Genomic DNA, 20,782 nt, shown 5'->3' with positions numbered 1-20,782 from the left:
TTATATTTCTGAATTCGAAGCTAATTCCTTGCCCAAACTTTTCTCCAAGTTCATCCCATAAATGCTCGATAGGATTTAAGTCCGCTCTGCGCTGGCCAATCCATAGTGGCAATTTCGACATCCTATAAATATTGCTGAACGGAACTTACAGTATGTGGACTAGAATTGTCTTGCTATAAAATTTTTATATCAGAAAAGAGACAAGAGGAGATGAAGCGACAAGCAAACAAAAGAACCAAACCTGCCCGACACCTGGTTGAGAAATAGTAAATGTTAAAGCACATATTTTGCAATTAACATTAAATCGTACTCATGAACCAGTCATATTAGCATTTCCATTCGTGCTTATATTTTTGTTATGCCTTCGATAGTTTGTCTTTCTTTCTTGGCGTCGTAAGAAGAGAAGGTAATTCGTACTTTTCATCTTCTGTACACTAAACTTATCATTTTTGCCGAAAACAGTATTTTGTATACTTTATTTTTGTTCAACAGTAAAAAGTATAATTTAATGAAAAACCCCATAATACTGTATAGTTGACAACTCTAGGTGTACCGCTAGTATTAAACAGTATATTCAGTGTATATTTTGTGTATTCAGAATTCTGAACAAAAAGACCTTCATTTATTGCTATAATTTTTTTCTTACACGCTATATATTTTTTCTCTAAAATTGGCTTATATCATTTCTGCAAAAATATCACATCAACAGATTTCACATATTTTTTCAACTCCCCGTTAACGACAATGCGTGCAATGTCATGTATATTAAATTCCAATGAAAATGAAAGGTGAACACTCTATGAGATGTATATAAAACATTGAAGAAAAATGTATAATTTGTAATTATTTTTATTAAAATGGGTTACTATGCAATTTTCTCTATGAATAATAACTACCGAGAATTATATAATCTTTTGCTCACTAGCAATTTTTATGAGGACGTGAATAGCAACTTGAAGGTATAGCCGTTATTATACTGATAAGCTAGTTTTTGTTGAATAAGCATGATCTTCTTACTGCGTGTATTGAACAGCATATAAATACAAAGTATCTATTTTATAAATTTTTCACAGTATAAAATGTGAATACATTTACATAGTGCGCCAGATTAATATAATGTTGTTCCTATAAGTATTAAATTACATGAAAACATATGCAAACCCATAATAAAATAACAATTCAAAAGATTATTGATATAATTTTCTATTTACTCTACCTCTTCATCATTACTTTCAAACTTTATATCTTCATATTACACAAAAATAGAACTATGATTTGGAATCTACACTAGTGACCAAAAAAATCGACTCATGTCGCATGCTTGCATAGCTATTAGTATCAGCTTTATAAAAAGTGGTCTATGTTATTATGTTATTATTTTGGTAAAGAAATTTAAATCTTATCTGGAAATATAAAAAGGAATATTCAATAACATTACTCTATTTATTATTTATATATTATTCTATTTCTGATTAAAAAGGTCCAAATCAAGATTATACCATGTATGATTCATTTACTCACTCGGTAGCTTTATAACAAACTAGAATTATTTTTCCACATAATCTTTGTGACTTAACTAATTATAGAGCGATATAACCTTGTATACAATAAAAATTTTTATTAATTAAATTTGCGTTGAACAGTTGGTGCTGTCCGATCCGTCTTGTAAGTAAAATATATTGTCGGTAATATCTAGAGAACCAAACAAGTTCCAACCACCTATAAACCACCCAGTCGTGACTTGCTGTTTTTTTATTGGTAATTACAGTACATCTTTTCGTTCTCTCCTAACCCATAATTCTTTCAGCTCTCATAAGATGGACGATCCGGAAATACAAGAGACCGTAGAAGCTATTCTAGGCCCTGGTGCTAAAGTAGTCGATTGCGAAAAAAAATCTTCAATAAAAGAAGAAGAAGTTTTATATATTAACGGCATCCCAGTAACATTAGAAGGACGTGACGGATTAGCTATAAAACAAGCACTCGTAACCGGACAAGTCCCACCGTGTGATTTATTAAATAGTTTATTGATAAAAACGGGAATACTCAAAGCTCCTGTTAAATTGGATACTTCTCTTAGCGTAAAATCAACTACGGTAACAACAGAAGAAGTTAAAGTTTCCCGTGCTGGCCGAGTGGTAGACGAAAGAAGTAGAGAAACGAAAGAATCGAATTACTACTCGAGCGCCCTCACAGAAATATTCGAACCAATCAAAGTGATTCCAACCAGCGAGCTCTTAAACGGCGAATACTCGAATGTGCAGTATGCGGAAAACCACGGAAAGTACTACGACAATAATGGTTACGAGACCGGTAGCGATAGAAAGTTTGGTTCTTGTTCTAGTGCTTCTAGTTACGAATCAGAAGAACCGGTGCCCGTGTCTTCGTATCAACCGAAACCGTGTCTCAGTAAGGATTCGGGGCATCTGAGCAATTCTATGTCGGCTACTAAAGTCGATTTTACTCAGAGTTCTATTGACTCTTTGAGTTCTTTGGACGAGACGGATTATTTAACTGATCAGTTTAAAAAGTGCGCGTTTAACAGGAGCAACGGATTCTACAATGGCTACACTGAGAATATTTTGGTAAGTTCATATAATATATAAATAAATAATTGGTAGACAAGATCATTGTCATCATTAAATATTTTTTGTAGAATAGTAACAGTTGGATAATTTACTTAGTTTTTGTATGCAACGCTTACGTACATCAATTTAATTTATTTTAATCATACCAAAATAAATGTTTAATGTCTAATCTTATTTTTTTTGGTTCGATCTCAAGTAGGGAGTTTCTATTTCATGAAATAAAAATATATTTTCTGGGTGAAGTTATTTTTTAAAAAACTCACTAAATAGTTGAGAAAATTGTCACAAAATAATGTATTCTTACTAATCTTTAATATTTAACAAAATAGATTTTTCAACAACCTTTTTCAGTACAGTGAATAAGAAGTTCTAGGAATGAAAATAAAACGGTTCGAATAAGCCTAAACTGAAAAAATAAGTTAATATTCGTAAAGGAAAACCACGTTTTCAATACTTTTTCTTGATCAAGTCAGAATTGACATTGTTTAGTAAAAATGCAAATAAGAAAATGGAGCTGATTGAAGATAACTTTTTATCTGAGTGGAAACTGAAATACTTTAATTTTCTGTAAAATAATTTGGTCTTAGAAAAATTATATTATACATTTTGAGAAGTACTTCAAAAAATCACAATAAATTCATTTCAAGTTATTGCATGAGAATTTAAAAAGTTATCATAGAATTTTTTCCATTAATAACTAGGCATGAAAATTAATGATTTTTTTTATAATAGAAAAATTAAGGGTTTACTACTACTAATAGGATAATTTTCAAAATATAACGTTTTATATAAAGAATTTTTTGTAATAAAATTATGTAATAACTTTGAAAATAGTAGAAATACAGAAAGTTTGGAAAGTTTTTTCAAGTAGTAATTTCTTTTATTTCGGTATATTAAAAGTTACTAGCTGAAGATGTAGCTTAGTGGGCTACGACAATATTACATTAGAAATACTAAAAAGTTTCAAGATTAAGATTTAAGAAGGATCAAGACAGAGGGTAGGTAGTCTGGTACAATTCATAACGAAAATGGATTATGTATTGGAAGTGAAAACAAAATTTATACAGATACAAATAACATGATTATCAATGTGGAGGAGACAGAAGTAATGGTAGAGGGGAAAAGCGAAAAGACCTCATAATCGAGATATATGAAGTGAAGTGCTTCAAATTTAGGCGTGAATATACAGAGCGATGGAAGTTGAGAAGCAGATATGAATGAAAAAATCAGTGCAGCAATTAAACTTTATAATGCGTTAAGTAGAAATTTTAAGGGTGGAAACGAAATAGGTAACAATACACCATAACGAAAGTATATAAATCAATATTTCGACCAGTATTTTTATATGGTAGAAAAAGCATCGTACTTACAAACTCACTTAAAAACCAAATGCATGCAACGGAAATGAAGTACCTAGTGCCATCAGAAAGGATCGGAAATGAAATGAAATAATGAGAAAAGACTTGAATATAGGGCTTGTTATTGAAACTATTGAAAAACAAAAGCTTAAATGATTTGGATACTTTTATAAAACGGGTACCAATAGACAGGCAAAAAGGATTTGACAAGTTAGAAAAATTTTATAAGAAAAAATTAAAACATGAAGATACTAGATATAGAAAAGAGTAGTGAGAATGTGTTCATGAACTAACACATCCACAGCGGATACACCAGGGATTATAATTATATAATGTTGTTAGTAGCTTTTATTTGAGATAGGAAGACATATTTCTTTATCATAAACATTTGATATTATATTATCAAAATCCAGTCTGGAAAAGACAAATAGAATGAATTCCTTGTTTTGATTACCGTACGTTATTATAAAAAATTTGTTAAGGGCATTGTTTGCTTCAATGGCGAGAATCACGTATCGGCCCATAATTGGAGTTATGTCCATATTGCCATAAATGGTGTTGCTAGTACTAAATCGGCATTTATATTGACAGTACTAGAGAATTTACTGCTCAAAAGATAAGAGCTTTCTGAGCAAATGATCACGTAGGTGCAGAAGGCGGTTGCTTTTAATTCGATTATTGTTTGGATGTAGTATAAAGTAAGCAAATTTGCATTGACATAAACTCACCTCCCTATTCTGTCCAATTAAGTGTGTGAGTAAACCCCACTTCCAAATAAACGGCTTTTTGAATTAAGTATCAAGATACCATATAATAATAAAAGTGGATTGAGATAATAAAACATATTTTTTTTTGCATACCTCTCACAAGTTAATTTGTGATAAAATCCTGCTTCGTGCGTTAAAAAAGTTAATAAATTCTTCTCCGAAAAATGTGATGTGATTATGTACTCAAGTGCTTTCTTTTTATCGTAAACATGTGATTTTACGAAACTGTGTATAATAAAATATAAGCTCTTGTGGTATTCTTGCTATTTGAGGAACATCCAATTACCAAAATATACATTTGGAAAATGCAACAGCAATAACTTCTCCATTACATTAATTTTAAAATCCATTGCAAATCAAATAAATCCTAGCCTTTTATATCTTTGTTTTTTCACTGTACAGCTTATGAAAAAAATATTCTGCTTGCCAAATCATATTTTCGAATTCAAACAGTTAATTCTATTTTTATTTTTAGCCCACAATTTTCGGTACAGTAGCATCAGACCTCACACCAAAAGACTGTTCAAATAGAAGGGTGAGTACAATAATAGTATTTATTATTATTATTCATTAGAGTTAGAAGCATCGGTTGATATAGCCCAGGGAAACTGTATACATTTTGAAGTCCGATTATTCGGACATTTACTCTTTACTTTACCGGCTGCAATTTTTAAAGCCTGATTTTTCATACAAACTAAATGTTTTTGTTTTGATGAACATCCGATAAACATAAAAATTTTTTTTTTGTAAAAATTGTTCATACACTGTTATGGTTGTCAAGTGTATTGCAATAAGAATAAATCCAGTTGTTTCCACATGAAATACGGCCATTATACAAAATGCCCTAAAAGTATTTCAGCGATGTCAAGAAATATTCCGTTCACTTCGAAATCTTATGCTAAAAGTAACAAAAATAAAGATAAATAAACTGGAGTTGGGATTAGACTTAATGTTACGAAATGTACTCAAATTAGAGTTACTATTTTGTGCAAATATTCTAAAACCAATTGGAAATTCACGAAAATAATAGCGATGTTGAATTGTGTGTAAGAGCGATGAGAAGTCGGCAAAATTGAAAATCTAAGTGACTTTTATTTGACGAAAGTGAGTCATAGCCTGTGGAGGTACAGATTTTACTCCAATTGAGTTAGTCTTTATTGAATTGAGTACCAACAGAAGGGTAAAATAACATAATTTGTTTGATGATCGCAGCTCAACTTCGTATTTGTATATGTGTGAGGTGAAACATGAGTATAGGGAGCCAGAACTATTATAATCTGGAAAACATTGTAAATTTTGATCCATAACTCATATTTGTAAGCTACCGGGAGTGAAAGGAGAGAAAATATTCGTTTCTGAAGTAGTTTAAGTTTTTCCTGTTTCAACATAAAGCTGAAGTTGATTAGTTTACTTTCACTTCCATTAGGGTAAAACTAAAAATATAGAATTTTTGTCGTTATCATTATTATCAAAATAAAACTTACTTCCGATTAATTGGATGAATAATTCATTATTTTGATAATGTTCTGTAAAATAGCACCTGTTGTTACACTAATTTGTTCTTTTAATGTAAAATACATAATCATCGTCACATGAACCGATATATTGATTTTCCAAATAATAACAGTATTTGATTGGCAGCTGTTTCATCACTAACTCAACAGTAAATTCAATACATCATCTAATATAATAGCTCTAACAAAGTATCTGAATCATATTGAATGCTTCTGAATGCAACAGTACCTACGAATGAGTGAAACCTGAATTACGGTGAACTTATCAATCAGTATTAGCAGATGATTCTCATTAAAACGTATTGTGCGAGGTGAGAATAAAATTCTTATACCAAAATATGATATGAATGATGTGTGAAATTTGGTTACCTGGCCATGTCCCTTTAATATTAATGAGCTATTAAATCTAGCAATAACAAAAATAATTTCCAACAATTTTAAATATATAGTTGTCGTGTATGTGTCTTTTCAGCTTGTGTAGTGAAAAGAATTTTTTTAACATCGCAACGACTTCTGCTTTTTATTCAAGTCTCTTTTGCCGATGGTATATGGGGATGCTGTTGCTTACCTTCATTAAAAATTTAAACCGGTTCTGAGATTCTTGAGGTATTTTGTTATTATAGAGTAGTGCTTTCAATTTCAAATCGGCTCTTATAAGTCACACTGCTCTCCAGTTTTTGATTAAACTAATTTTAAATGGATAATGAGTGGATATGCAATGGTTTAGCGATAGGTTGCCTTGGCAAGTAGCCGCAATTACTTTCTTATATAATTGATTTGATAAATTGCAACTATGTTTTTCACATGAAATCCATGTCATTTTAGAGGAAATAATGTCAAGAACTAAAAAACAAAGGTTGGCAGCTCTAAGTTGCAACCCTAGAGTTAGCAGGTGTAAACATGTATATTTTGGTTAAATATTTACAGTCTGTTTTTTAGAATATCAAAACAAAATTATATTTATATTATAAGTTATATAATTCCTGTTCACGATAGTCAATGGTTTCCAGTTAAAAAATTACCGCAAATAGAGGTTGCCATGCTCTCGTTTTCGCTATAGGTAAATGTGAGTGTAAGAGAATAAGCTCTATTCGTTTCCAGCAATAAATAAAAACAAAGAATGGCAACTCTAGCACTTTTCGTATAGTATATTTATCTTCTCTTTTATTGAAGGTGAACACTCCATTTCATGTTTAATGCAGATTTTTTGTTGTTGAATTTTAAATTTTTTTTTGTCTCACGAAGGTTAACAATTATCTGTTTCATAAAAAGAAAAACTATAAATATAATGACAAAACTTTAAATAGTGATACACCATTGAAGGAAGCTCTTGGTTTTCATCAGAAGTATTTACTGCGTTTATTTTAAGTGCGTTTCATAATTGAGGAAAAGTGACATATTTCTAAATGTTAGTCAAAAATATAAGAAAATTTTAGAAAAAAGTGTCTAGTTTGGCCGTGAACTTTATTCTACCTTGTTGGAAATCACTGAAGTTTTGCGAACTTTTTTCATAAATTGCATGTGAAAAAAGTAATTGAGCCTTGTTGTGTCAAATTTCATCAAAAAGAGTACAGTTGGCAAAACCAACGTGGTTCAATGGAGACCCGGTAGCAGTGACAGTCGAAAAAATTTTGTTGACATCAAAAGATGAACACCAAGAAGGAAATATTGATGCAAATTATGATTCTTATTATTCAAATGGTATTCATAATAATTCAGAAAATGAATAAAAAATATGTATAATTCTATGATTTACGTTTAAAATCAGTATATTGTGTAGTACGTAGTTTGTTTGGAGAAAACCCGGAAATGTTATATGAACATTCCATAAACTAATAACGCAGCACTAATGTACTTGATGGATTCCGTTGACGACTTTTTCAATGAATTTTCATCATTTTCAAGAATGTATGCTTCTTAAATAAAAACTTAATAATACTAGAATTCCATCTTACACACCACGTAAAGAATTCTTGCACCTTTTCACTTCCACTCACACTTACCTGTAGCGAGAAACGCTTATTGAAAGCATGGCAACAACCTCTGTTTGTGGCCACTGTTCAACTGGCAACCATGAATTATATTATATTATATTATTATTATTATAGGAAGTATAATATATCACAGTAATTTATATTAAAATTAAAAAAACACGGATAAGGTAAAACCTTAAAGTTGCGGCTGATTGGAAGCTGGCAACGATTTTTTATTTTTCACAATATTTCCTTTAACCTAACATAAAATTACAATTTATATCAGCAAATTAATGTACAAAAAGTAATTACAGGTAATTGCGGCTAATTGTTAATAGGTTATCTATCTGTAATCTAGTGCATGCTCATCCAATATCCATTTAACATCATCAAAAAGCTAGTTGCGAAATCAAGCAATAAAATCCTGTACTACAAATTGTACTGATATATTGAGGTTACTATTTAAGAGAATTTTGAAGATATTCCTGTTTTTAAGTTTGCTATTTCACCCTCTATTTCACCTTAAATTTATTAGCAATAAATTTAGGATGATTTTTCAGCACCATTTACTACACTAACAATGATTAAAGAAAAAATAAATTGTCATTTATTCGTTAAAAAAATTTTCAATATCTATAGCTCGTGATCTAAACTCTTTCCTGGACTCAAAGCAATTAACATTGGCGTCTAGAAATGAATTGCTTTTGTCAGTTTACATAAATCCGTCGACGCAATAAATCCATCAATTGGAAAAAGTCCATAAACGTACTTAATATGAGTTTTAAAGAATCGGTCCTATTTAAAATGTATTTTAAGAAAGATGTTCATATTTATATTTCAAATTGCACAATGAAATATTAGACCCTTCACTCCAGAGTAATAATTAATTGGAGATACTAGTTAGTAAATTGAGCCCTATTGAATTCATATGGTTTAAACTAAATAATGGAAACCTATTGTTTTAAAGTGCCGTATGAGACGTGAATAACTGAAATAAATATATCGGGCATGTCATTAAAGAAGAGTCGTCTGTGCATAAGATGTGTGCACATAATATATGTGTGGGAGTAGTTGAACCAGTTATTATTAATGTCAATAATTGTTCTTCCCCCAGGTCGGACGTGGTTACACCCTATTAGCACCATGTTAAGATATTACGTGAGCAGTTAATGTTACTTGTAATACTATGGAAGTTGTCCGAAAAGTTTCCGGCCCATCAAAAAAAACAAGAGATTTTTCTCTTCAAAGTAGGCGTTTCTTCAAAGTAGGCTTCTACATATGCAATAACGTCATCATCTGATGAACATATATGTCTTTCCAGTGAAATTTTATGTTTAGGAAACACAAAAAGTCGATAGTCAATAGAATATTGTTGCTGGTCAACCAACTCGAAGTGCATTTCGTGAATTTTAGCCATAACACTGAAGTGTGAGATTATGTATTGTTCACATAGAAAAGCACCTTATTTCTCTTCAAATGCGGTCGCTTCTCGTCAATTTCTTTCTTTACGTTATTAAACAATGACGCCTAATTCTCTTCTGTTATTATATAATATATAATCCCATGAATCTTCTCAAAAACTGGTCGCCAGCTGATGAAATCATCTTCGAGTTTTCGGAACAAATTCACCCTTAGCAGTCCACTGTCTTTATAGTTTTTCATTCCAGGAATGTAGTGGTGGATCCAGGTTTAATCTCCAGTTATGAATCGTCGCCAAATCTCTGGCTTATTTTGTTCAAATTGGGTCAATAAGACATAGGAAATGTTTACTCGAATGCGCTTTTGGTGCAAACGCGCTCTTTCGATATGCCGATGGCCTCTTCTATCTCTCTAATTCAACCGTCATCAATTAACAATTGGTGAAATTTTTCTATGATATTGCTGGTTAATGCAGTTGTACCGTTCCTAACGCTCGTCAAGCTACGACATTTGCATTCAGATAACTAAAATTAGACGGTCCTAAATGATTTGTCAAATTCTTTTTCCATTTGCTTAGGGGTATTGCCGTTTAAAACCAAATATTTAATGACAGCTCGATACTCTCTTTTCTTTAGAATGACTCACTTATTTATATGATTATCAAATAGAAATTGAGCGTCCAATATGGATGAAATTGAAGCGAGAATCTGTCAATGCATGTGTAAACATATTTTATCCAGGACTGTTGTATAATGTATCCATTATTCATCTGCTTGCTCGATCTTAATAATACTCATTAAGCACGATAGTGATTAAAGAATTCTTCTTTTTATAATTTTGACATGTAAAACACTACTAAATATTTTCAATTCAACCAAAAAATAAAAAAGTAAGACCTAGACCAGATTTGAACCTGGAACTTGCAATAACACTAACCCCTCAGCGACATTGAATGTGTTAGTCGTATATCTGCTTTTTAAGGCATCGTGGTTTTTGAAACAACTTATAAATCGAAGTAGCTTTTGAAACAAAATAAATTTTACGCAAACCTGCCAACATTATTGTGAGTTTAGATTTCTCAGTGCTTTAATATTCTATGTTAAAAAAATACTACTTAAAATGGATGTAGAAAATGAAATTGACTTTCCTTCAACTTTACAAAAAATTAGAGAAGCTGCCTCATCAAATTTATAGCCGGAAAAGTCAAGGAAGGTATGTAATATGTCATATGTATTTTGAACCTGCAACAGCATTACATATCCAGTATATGTTAAACTAATAAATAGATTTTTGTATCGATATTAAATGATTATTATAATTTTCAATAAATATGTATGTTTAATTAAACAATAAGTAATAATAATGTAATAAAATTATTATTCACTTCCTTTCATGAATAATTGCCCTCATTAAACACTCATGAATGATATACTATTATAACTTATAATGATAAAAGCTATTATATTTAGGTCGGGGCTAGAAACATTTCAGATAACCCTTGTACTTGCCTGATAATAGAATAATTTTCCATCTTAACTTAGGTTCATCTATCATCATCATCAATGCCATATTCTTGGGTTTTTTTTTATAATATTACAGTTATCTCAATATAAGTTCAACTTTTTATATTCAATTTCAAAATAAAAATTCGGTACTGAGCCAAATAGCCAAGTTAGAATCTCTCAACGCTTGCGTAAATATATTTTATAACTTATAATGATAGAAGCTGATATTTTCAGGTCGAGGTTGGAAACATTTCAGATAACACTTGTACTTCCCTGCTAACAGAATTATTTTTCATCTCTTAGTTTATACATTCGTTGAAATACTGTATTATACTGCATCAATACCGTATTCTTGAGCTTTTTTTATTATGTTGCATTAATTTCAAAATCCGTCTTAAGTTTACATTTTAGTTTATCTGTTGCTCAATATAAGTTCAACTTTTTGTATTTAATTCCAAAATGAAAATTTGATAATAAACCAAAGGAGACGTAATCAATTACTTTCAAATTATACAATTCAAATATATTTATAAAGTACAAAAAATTCATTTAAGTGTCATTTACGTCATTGACTCTTGATAATATTGGAATATTACCAGAGTTCTTCATCTAGTATAAGTTTGATAAGGGTCGTAAAGATTTATAGATCCATCAATGCAATTTGAATAAATTATAGTAAATATACACGTTTCGGCCCTATTTTGACCTTTTAGAAACAATATTGACATTAACGTGGATATAAAACGTTTATACCTGAAGTTTGTACTCTGCAAACATTGCTATTTAAATTCACACACTTTAACTAGAGTTCATTGCGTTTATCAAATAAAATTTATGTTTCACTTTAAAAATATTCTTGATGAACTTTACTGTTATTTATTACATGAATTATGTTTTTATTTTAAATTAATTTTCCCTAACTATATGTGAAGAATATCAATTAACACTCACTCTCTGAGTGACGTAGAGGTTCACAGAAGAGGCCGACATGTGTAGAGAAACATAACGAAGAAATAGTTGGAGCCTTTACTTAACAGATATTTCTTCCGTGGGAGAATGCAGTTAATAATTTTCACCATTGGATTTAAATATAATTATTATATGTACTCCTACACAAATGACGGCAACCTATTCTGAAAGATATAAGTATCGAGGAAAACTATTTACTATATAAATAAGAGGCGTCTTTGCTGCAATAATGATTCGTGGTGAATTTTAGGTTTTTGTCAAATTTCCATGATTTTATCGAGTTTCGTCACTATTTTACGATTTTACAGAAGTTTTTACTAAACTTTATTACTTCACTTTTATTATCTTTATTAACCAAATACAATTTTTGGAAATGTCCTGCACAACTTTAACATTTCTAGTAACTTGATTATTCACATAACTAACAATAAGTTATTTTATTTAGATCTAATTCAGCCAAAAAGGCAGAGATAAGCCACGATTATCGAAAGTATCACCTATCATCATATCCGCGTAGAACCAATTCAAATGTCTCTCAAAATTTGAAACAATTGATAATTTTCTGGCAATATTATTTATTTTTAAACATATTTTCATTATGCCTAAATATATTTAACCGATATGCAGAATTGAGAAATGATGTTGATTACGAAAATATATTTTTCGTGTCTATACCTTTAAACATAGGTGATGATAAACATAGGTTCTCTAGATCGTTGACCCCTATGTCCATCCAAGCTTTATCGTCATCAAAAAGTAAGCAGCAATATTTTGTTACAACTACGTATCCAATCATTTTTTGTATGAAAAAATTTTGTTTTGTATTGTTTCTTTATATAAATTTTTGCAAAATCTTTTGGTATTTATTAAGTTAAAAATTTTAAAAAATTCTCCACGAAATCACACAAACTCTTTTATATTGTGGTGTTATACATGTGAAATATTTTCACATTGGAGTACAACGAATATCTGCATTGAGAAATTAACATTTAAGTATTATAATATAATTGCTCATAATTGTACATTTGTCCAGGGTTATTCTTCATAATTCTACCCTCATCTTCCTTATCATATGTAGTGCGTTCTAAGAGCTCATAGCCTAACATAGAAAGAAATGAGATACAAAAGTCAGGTAATAAATTATGAAGATGGTCCCAGAAGTACCTGGCCTGACCTAGACATGGCCGTAGTTGCTTGAAAGATACAACTGTATTAGAAATATCTAAATCTTTCTTAAAAGCTGCTTTCTCATGTGAGCTCTGTTTCTATTTACAATGAATTCTTATTTTATCTCATAAACAACTATGAATTATATTCCTCTATTATTCGCACCATTATTAAAAAAATATTAACCTTTTTTTTTACTACCTTGCCCTCTCTACAATTATTATCTCCTTAGACCATAAATATTCCTATAATAGATTTTCATTTTCAACTATTTTTAGCGTCCGCTCAAGAGTCAACATATATGCCTTCTAAAAACTTTTTTTGCTCGCAATGGAACATTTTTTCTCGTCTTTTACAGTTCCTTAAAGACACCAATTTCTACCACAAAACGTGTTTCTTATACTTCAAATAAGCTTATGCAATTATTGTTTCTATACCAATGAGCAGAGCTGTTGATTTACGTTAAACTGAAATACAAAAAATCCCATTTACATAACAGTTATAAGAATCCAATTACATAACCTGATCGTCCATGTCAAATACTGTTGAGCGAAACTAAATAATCTACTAGTTCCAATTTCACAAATTGCTTATCTAAGTACTATAGTTATTTCTAGTAAGAAATATTTCCCAAATTACGTATTATGTATCAATTTGTAGAAATATTTTTATGAAGATCAAAAATATTCCAAAGTTAGTTCAACAGTCTGCATATACTAGAAATAGTCATTTTTTCTAATGAAAACATATAATTCAATCTTATTTTTTACATTCCAGAGCTTACCTCAAACTCCGCAAACAAAAAGTTTTGCCAATATATTCAACGGGGAAGCTGGTCAAGACGGATCTGCGGAGTCTACTTTCCAACAAGAAAATGTAAGTGAATGAGTAAATACTTTTATATTACAATTTTTCAAGAATCTCAAAATGAATCGCCACAAATAATAGAAGGAAATTGATGTTAAGTAAACGTTGGTATTGTTTTTACTAATTTATGTAAAATTTCTAACACTGCAAGATACTTTAATTTTCAACACAAAATACATAAACCAAATGTGCTTTTCGGTCTTCAAAATCAAAAACTCTAGTTCAATGAGTAATGCATTTCCTAAAGAAACTATCATAACAATCTTGAAATTAATATTTCGTAGTATTCCACTCTGGGCATGCTTGAAGTGTATGCAAGAAAAGTAACTTGAAAACATTAGCCAAATATACAATCGCTATCATGAAAAACTAGGATACATTTTCAAATTGCTAGAAAGGATTATAGATTGCAGATTGCAGAAATGTTGTTAAGAGAGGCTAGTCATTCCTTTTTTGTTAATATATAGAAGGTGCGATTTGATATAAATTCTTTAGTAAAAGTAGCGATTAATAAGAAATAGCTATACAATGTTATTTTTATACAATATGTTGAGGTGTATTATGCTAAATATCTACTTTTCATTCCTCAGCAATTACAAGATAATAAAAAGTAACAAAGTTGCCAGATGTAGAGGTTAAAGGGATGCAGACCTTCGTGACGGAAGGTTAAAGGCTTCAGTCCATACGTTGGTAACATAAGACTGGATATGCCCGGTTGATCTATTAGTTCCGTTGCGCCTTTCTTCAATACGATTTGTGGTATTCCATCTAGACTGGTGGCTCTATTGATGTCCAATCCCTTAAGAACTGTCGCAATTCTATTTCAGACATCGATGAACCAACTCCTGGCAGTCTGGGTGGTAGTCTTCCCCGCTAACCAAGAGTTGACTTTGAAGCAAACATGCGACCCAACAAATCTGCTTTCTCTTTTGCGGTTACTGTCATTGGCCCATTGGTGAAATTTTTGACTTATAAAAGCCTTGGCTGGCCAGAAAGACTTTAATTCATTTGGACAATTGAAGAGTTGTTTTTTCACTCTCTCATTATATCGTTCCTTGTAAGCATCTGTGGTCGTTTTGAAGGTATTTCTCGAGACAACAAAGTTTGAACGAATTTCTGTAGAAGAATTTTAGCGCCAATTGCGATAAGCAGCATTTTTGTAGTTGACAGCTTTGGGACAGTTGTTATCAATCCACGGATTATTGTCTGCAAAGCCGTTGAAGGTGTTAGGAATATTAGCTACCATTCTTGCCAAGATTACTTCAGATATCTGATTTGCACACATCGAAGGGTCATTATTGAAGCAAATATCATTCCAAGAAAACAATAAAAGGGAGACCTTTAGATGTTTCCATTTGGCCGCTCAATAATACCAAACTTCACATGATCTAGGTGGATCCTGAGTTTGAATTTCTAATTAACACATTGCTGAAACTAGTTTGTGACCTGATGTTCTGAGTAGTGCATGTAGGCGTTGTACAGATCAAGGTCTTTTGTTAGAAACAGGTCAAAGAGGCTAGCAAAGCCATTATCTCGAGCGGGGACTATGGTTGGTTCATTGATAAGTTGTGTCAGTCCGTGACTGTTTGCAAAATCTTCAGCTTCCCACCGTTCATCGTAAATTCTGTTGGAAAAATTCAGCTGACGTGATAGACATTAAAGTTACCAGTGACAACAATATTTGCTTTTAGATGATTTGTTTGCAGGTGAACGATTTTATCGGCAAAGTTTGAGAATAATTGCCTGTAGCGGGTATCGCTAAGAAGTATGTATCTACAGAAAGCGGAAAAATTTTGTTATTCGTTAAGACCTTAAGCAACACAAGTACCTGTTCAAAGAATATAAATAACTGACCATAATTCGCAATGAACATTTCTTGTTACCATACTTCAATTGAAATTTTGTTATTTAACCGTCTCTCTATATCTTACGCTCTCTGTTGAATCATTCTAATTTTATTGAACAGTTTGTGAGAGTTTCTCAAGATATAATTAAAAATATACCAAGGCGAATTCCAGCGGTTGGATGAGGTTTCATGTTCTATTAACTTGAATTTATACGGTACTTTTTTCACAAAGTGATATTATTTTATTTTCTAAGATAAAAACATAAATAATTCAGATCAAATATTTGAATTACCACATACTTTTGCTTTAATCAAATTAAAAAAAATTATTATTCCACAAATAATATACAATTTCGCTTTTGATGTATCAATATGTTAAAGATTTATGAAACGATTACTCAAGAAAGATAAATAGATTTTATGGATAGTAAACATTCTATTATGAATTGCCTGTTACAAAGTTTAACGCTGATCTTGTTGTCTTTAAAGTTTTAAGACAGCTGTATCTGTCGACAAACTTGTACCAAACATGGTAAGCCCTTGACTACTCAGACGTTAACTCGAAAACATGTTCCTTAAACAGTTTAATCCGTCATGAACATTCATCGATTCTACCTGAGGGAATCAAAGACAAAACAAATATTAAAGATACCAATTGTTCAGTATACATCTGTAGTTAATTTACCAAATGATAATATTCTATACTATATACAGATAAATTTAAATAAAACGGATTTTAAAAATTGTTCCGCCAATTATGAGGTATATAATATATAAGGTATATATAAAGTTTTATAACTTTATTAAAACTTGGATACCAAAGGTATCAAAAAATTGGCTTTTAAAATAATTATTTGGCAGACACTGCTAAAACTATTGATAAGGCTTAACATAACGCACTATATGTTTGTAGTATTCCACATTCTTCTTAGAAAAATTCAAGAAGATGTATAATATCTTAATGTTATAGTTGAGTCTTGAATCCGTTTTTTGTTCAAATTGGAGTACGATCAAAAGATGGTTACCATTAGTATCATGCACACTCTAGAATAAACTAGTACAACCTAGTCTTAACATTATAGTATACCTAGAGAGTCAAAATTAAGTTACATTTTGCGTTTAACAGGTACCGTTTAACCTTCTATTAGTGCCTCTGCCTAATTCCAACCCTATTTCAGATTCGGCTTAACCATGCGTCGTGCAATGGGCAATGGTGCCTTAACCAAAATTTTTAGACCTTTATAAGTATATTTGTTTAACGCATCAGTATTCGCTGTTAAGCTGTAAATAGTCTTCACAGTATTATAAGATTAGTAATAAAATGGCGACTTTTACACCAACGAAAAGATATTCTAATAATTCTCCACTATCAGTGAATGAAAAACTTATTATTTTAAATGTACACGATTCCATAAAATACGATTACCCGAAATTTACTGTACAAGAAACTGTCGACCGATGTTCCCGAATGACTGGAGTTGGAAAGTCCAACGTTTTTAAATTATTGCGGGAGAGAAAGATAACAGGTCAAGTGGAACATAACCAAGAAAAGTCCAGGCAGACCAGTAAAAGTCCTTGATGAAGACACCATAAGTGTAATTGCTAGATTTGTGAGTCTCCACACGAAACGGTCTCAATTTTTCCCAAAAAATTGAGTCTCATTTAAGTCTCGATCTCGTCTTGTTACCAGTTATTTTGTCTAGTATTTTAATTCTAAATAATGGTTATATAAATTAAATAATATAATATAGAATTTTTCAATTTTCCAATAGATAGACGTTACCGTAAGAAGTGTTAACAAGTTCAATTAAAAATATGAAAAAATCATACTCGGTTATTAAGTTTATATAAAATTTGCAATAAAATAGTTCCCAGATGATCACCAGATTATCGTAAATTATATTGTCTTCTATGTAGAACTTTTCTAATGTTTCGAATAAAACCTGGTATAAGTTGTCGGTAAGTAACCCAACAATGTCAAATCTTCATTGCCTTTCCAAAATTCATAAACCTGGTAAGGCTATAAGAACTATTGCTTCAACAATTTTTACACCTAGTTATAATATCTGCTGATAGTTAACGAAGGAGTTTGAAAACCTACCCATCAAACCTGATATTTTTTCGTGAAGAATTCGTTAGAATTTATCAACATGTATGAAAACTACAGAAATTGAAGATGGGGAAATTTTAATCTCCTTTGATGTAAGTTTATTATTTCCCAGTACGCCGATCCCGCAGATCTTGGAGTACCTTGAGGACTTATTGAGATCTGATTATTTGGGAGCTAATGTAATCGAAGTAATCGAAAAATATTTATAGTTAACAAAAATATGTATGGAGCAAAACTATTTCCAGTACAATCAAAACGAAGGAACAGCAATTGCCTATCTTCATTTATGGCTGAACTGTTCATAAGTCATTTTGGAAAACAAATCAATGAAGAGTTTCAATATTTTCCCAGGGTATGGTACAGTTATGTGGATAATATTTTCGCCATATTCAATACGAAAAAAGGCAAACCTAGGGAAAACACCGCTACGTGCAGGTATATTCCGGCTGATTCTTTCCATTGTATCTAATATTTCCTGGTATATCATTAAATTCCACTTAACATTGAAATATACAATGAGAATAGGTCATTTATTAAGGATGTAGCTGTACTTAACGGTTATGATAAGTGAATTGTAAATAGATTAATTAACCGTCATAGGTTTGAGGAAAACAAGAAAAATTGCTGTTTCCTGGTTATACAAAGGGATTGGAATGAATATTTAACAGAGTGGGTTTTAAATTGGTCCAACAATATATTGAAACAATTGTTGGGTAATACTAAGGATGAAATACCACAATTGGAAAAGAATGATATATATGGGATGGACTATGATAATTGTGAAAGGAAGTATATTGGGCAGACTAAGAGATACGTTGATGTCCAGTTTAAAGAGTTAATTTAAAATATGGACGGACCGAAAAATCGAATATTCTCGATCACCGCTGCCAGTCATAATCATGACATAAATATTAATAATGTTAAATTGTTGGATTCATTTGAAAGTATTGAAATTGCTAAATGTAAGAACGGCTTAAATAGGGCCAATTCCTTACAACCCACTATATAGTTTAGTACTCAAATACTAAATGTGAAGATTTCTGTCAAGGAGTTGTCCTCCCCACTGGAATTAATTTTCGCAGGAGCAGTTTTATTAGTGGGATAATTTAGTATAAAATAGGTAAATTAAGTTAATAGGTTTTAGTTTGTATTCAGTCTTTGAAGACGACACCTTCGTAATGGAAACGTGCGACAAACATTGTAATTTTAAGTGTTGGACTAGTGGTAGTATAAACAGTGTGTTCAGTAAGAGACTAAGAACAATAATTTCGGGTTGCCCTGTATGTTGTCTCGGTACCACCTTTAAGATTTTCCAAAACTTCTTATTTAGTTGCGGAGAAGCGAGGCAACAAGAAAAATCTCGTTTTCGTGATAAGCGCTAGACTCTTTCTGCAAGGTATTGAATTTTGGTAATACTATTTTTTAGAAATTTTTAAAGGTTTGTGAGTTTTTTAGGATACCAATTTATGCACTTTAAGTTTGTTTGGTAGGGATATTAGGATTTTCTTGAATATTATATTCATTTTGATATCTTCTTTAGAAGCATTTTGTCGCTAACTAGTTGTTTTTGTTACATGTCCATTTCTCATAAATTTTCTTCCTATTTCAGTTTCATCTATCTCTATATACAATAATATGTAGAATTTCACTTCTGTGCATTCCAGTTTAGTAAACCATTTCGAGCGATTTCTCTAAAAGAAGTGACTCTACTAATAATCGATATTTTTAACCTAAAAATGTTTGTTCATTTATTGCAAACCTTTTTACTCAGTATCTAGATTATGGGTTTTTCATAAAATTATGATACATACAAGATATGACATTTTTGAATTGATAAGGAATTGAAATTCTATATTTATACTCCTTATAGAGCTATCAATGTGACAGTACTGCCCTTAAACAAAATCAACGATAAAATTATACCTCTAAATTGGGTCACCTTATATCGATAGATCCGTACATTTTGAAAATAGAAATAATAGTACTGAATTGATTTCGAATTGTATAACATTCATTATTAATTATGATCAAAATAAAGCTGTACATTGTTTCATATTTCAAAATTAGCTCATGTCTTTTGCACACTACCAAGTCACCTTAAAACGCTTTTGTCCTGAGACCAGTCAATCCTTAGGTACTACCCAACATAACTCCATAACTCCTCTAAACGATTCGCAATACCGATTCCTATTTCATGCTACTGCTCACTGGGCTACTTCTCTATTCTTCCAGTTGGTTGCTATCAACTGTCTAACAAGAATTCCCGAAAATTTCCTAGCCTTTCTCGACAATTACCCTTTATCGCCATTACTTCTCCGCTTGTTAGTGTTACAGGGTTTATGTGGCTTCTCTATGACCCAGCTGTATCCGTCCTTCTACCCAGTCTCTACCACCCTACATAGCCTTCTTTCGGCGAGTTATTTTGTTTTGTTTTTTTTTTCAAACTCCAAATTCAATTCCATCTGCAATAGATAGCGAACACACACACACCAAGTCATCTCTACGCCTAATAAATCATACTACCACAAAAAAACTCAACCACACTCAGCCCTGTAGAAGAAAATTTTTCGCAGAGTCATCTCTAAAATAAAAAGAAACTATATCCTACATTAATTTTCCACTATCAACATAAAATAATCTCCCGATATTCTCTCTCTAAGCTTTAATTAAGATACGACTTCTATTTTATTTTTGTGAAA

At 31.1% G+C, this 20,782-nt stretch overlaps 1 protein-coding gene across 3 annotated transcripts in view; it reads left to right on the top strand.

The window, feature by feature from the left end:
• LOC130904210 (ras-GEF domain-containing family member 1B-like) overlaps positions 1-20,782 on the top strand; it is a 559,401-nt gene that overhangs the window by 511,801 nt on the left and 26,818 nt on the right. For 2 of the 3 annotated variants that reach the window (XM_057816844.1, XM_057816842.1), the window contains 2 exons: positions 5,189-5,248; positions 14,038-14,136. In XM_057816844.1, coding sequence (XP_057672827.1) covers positions 5,189-5,248; positions 14,038-14,136 — 159 coding nt within the window. Of the gene's footprint in view, positions 1-1,807; positions 2,586-5,188; positions 5,249-14,037; positions 14,137-20,782 lie in introns of all 3 variants that reach the window. The other variant, XM_057816843.1, reaches the window with a different exon arrangement.

Source organism: Diorhabda carinulata, chromosome 2, assembly GCF_026250575.1.
Source record: "Diorhabda carinulata isolate Delta chromosome 2, icDioCari1.1, whole genome shotgun sequence".
NCBI lineage: Eukaryota > Metazoa > Arthropoda > Insecta > Coleoptera > Chrysomelidae > Diorhabda > Diorhabda carinulata.
Note: the sequence above shows the minus strand (reverse complement) of the source record. Positions and strands in the feature narration are given on the sequence as shown.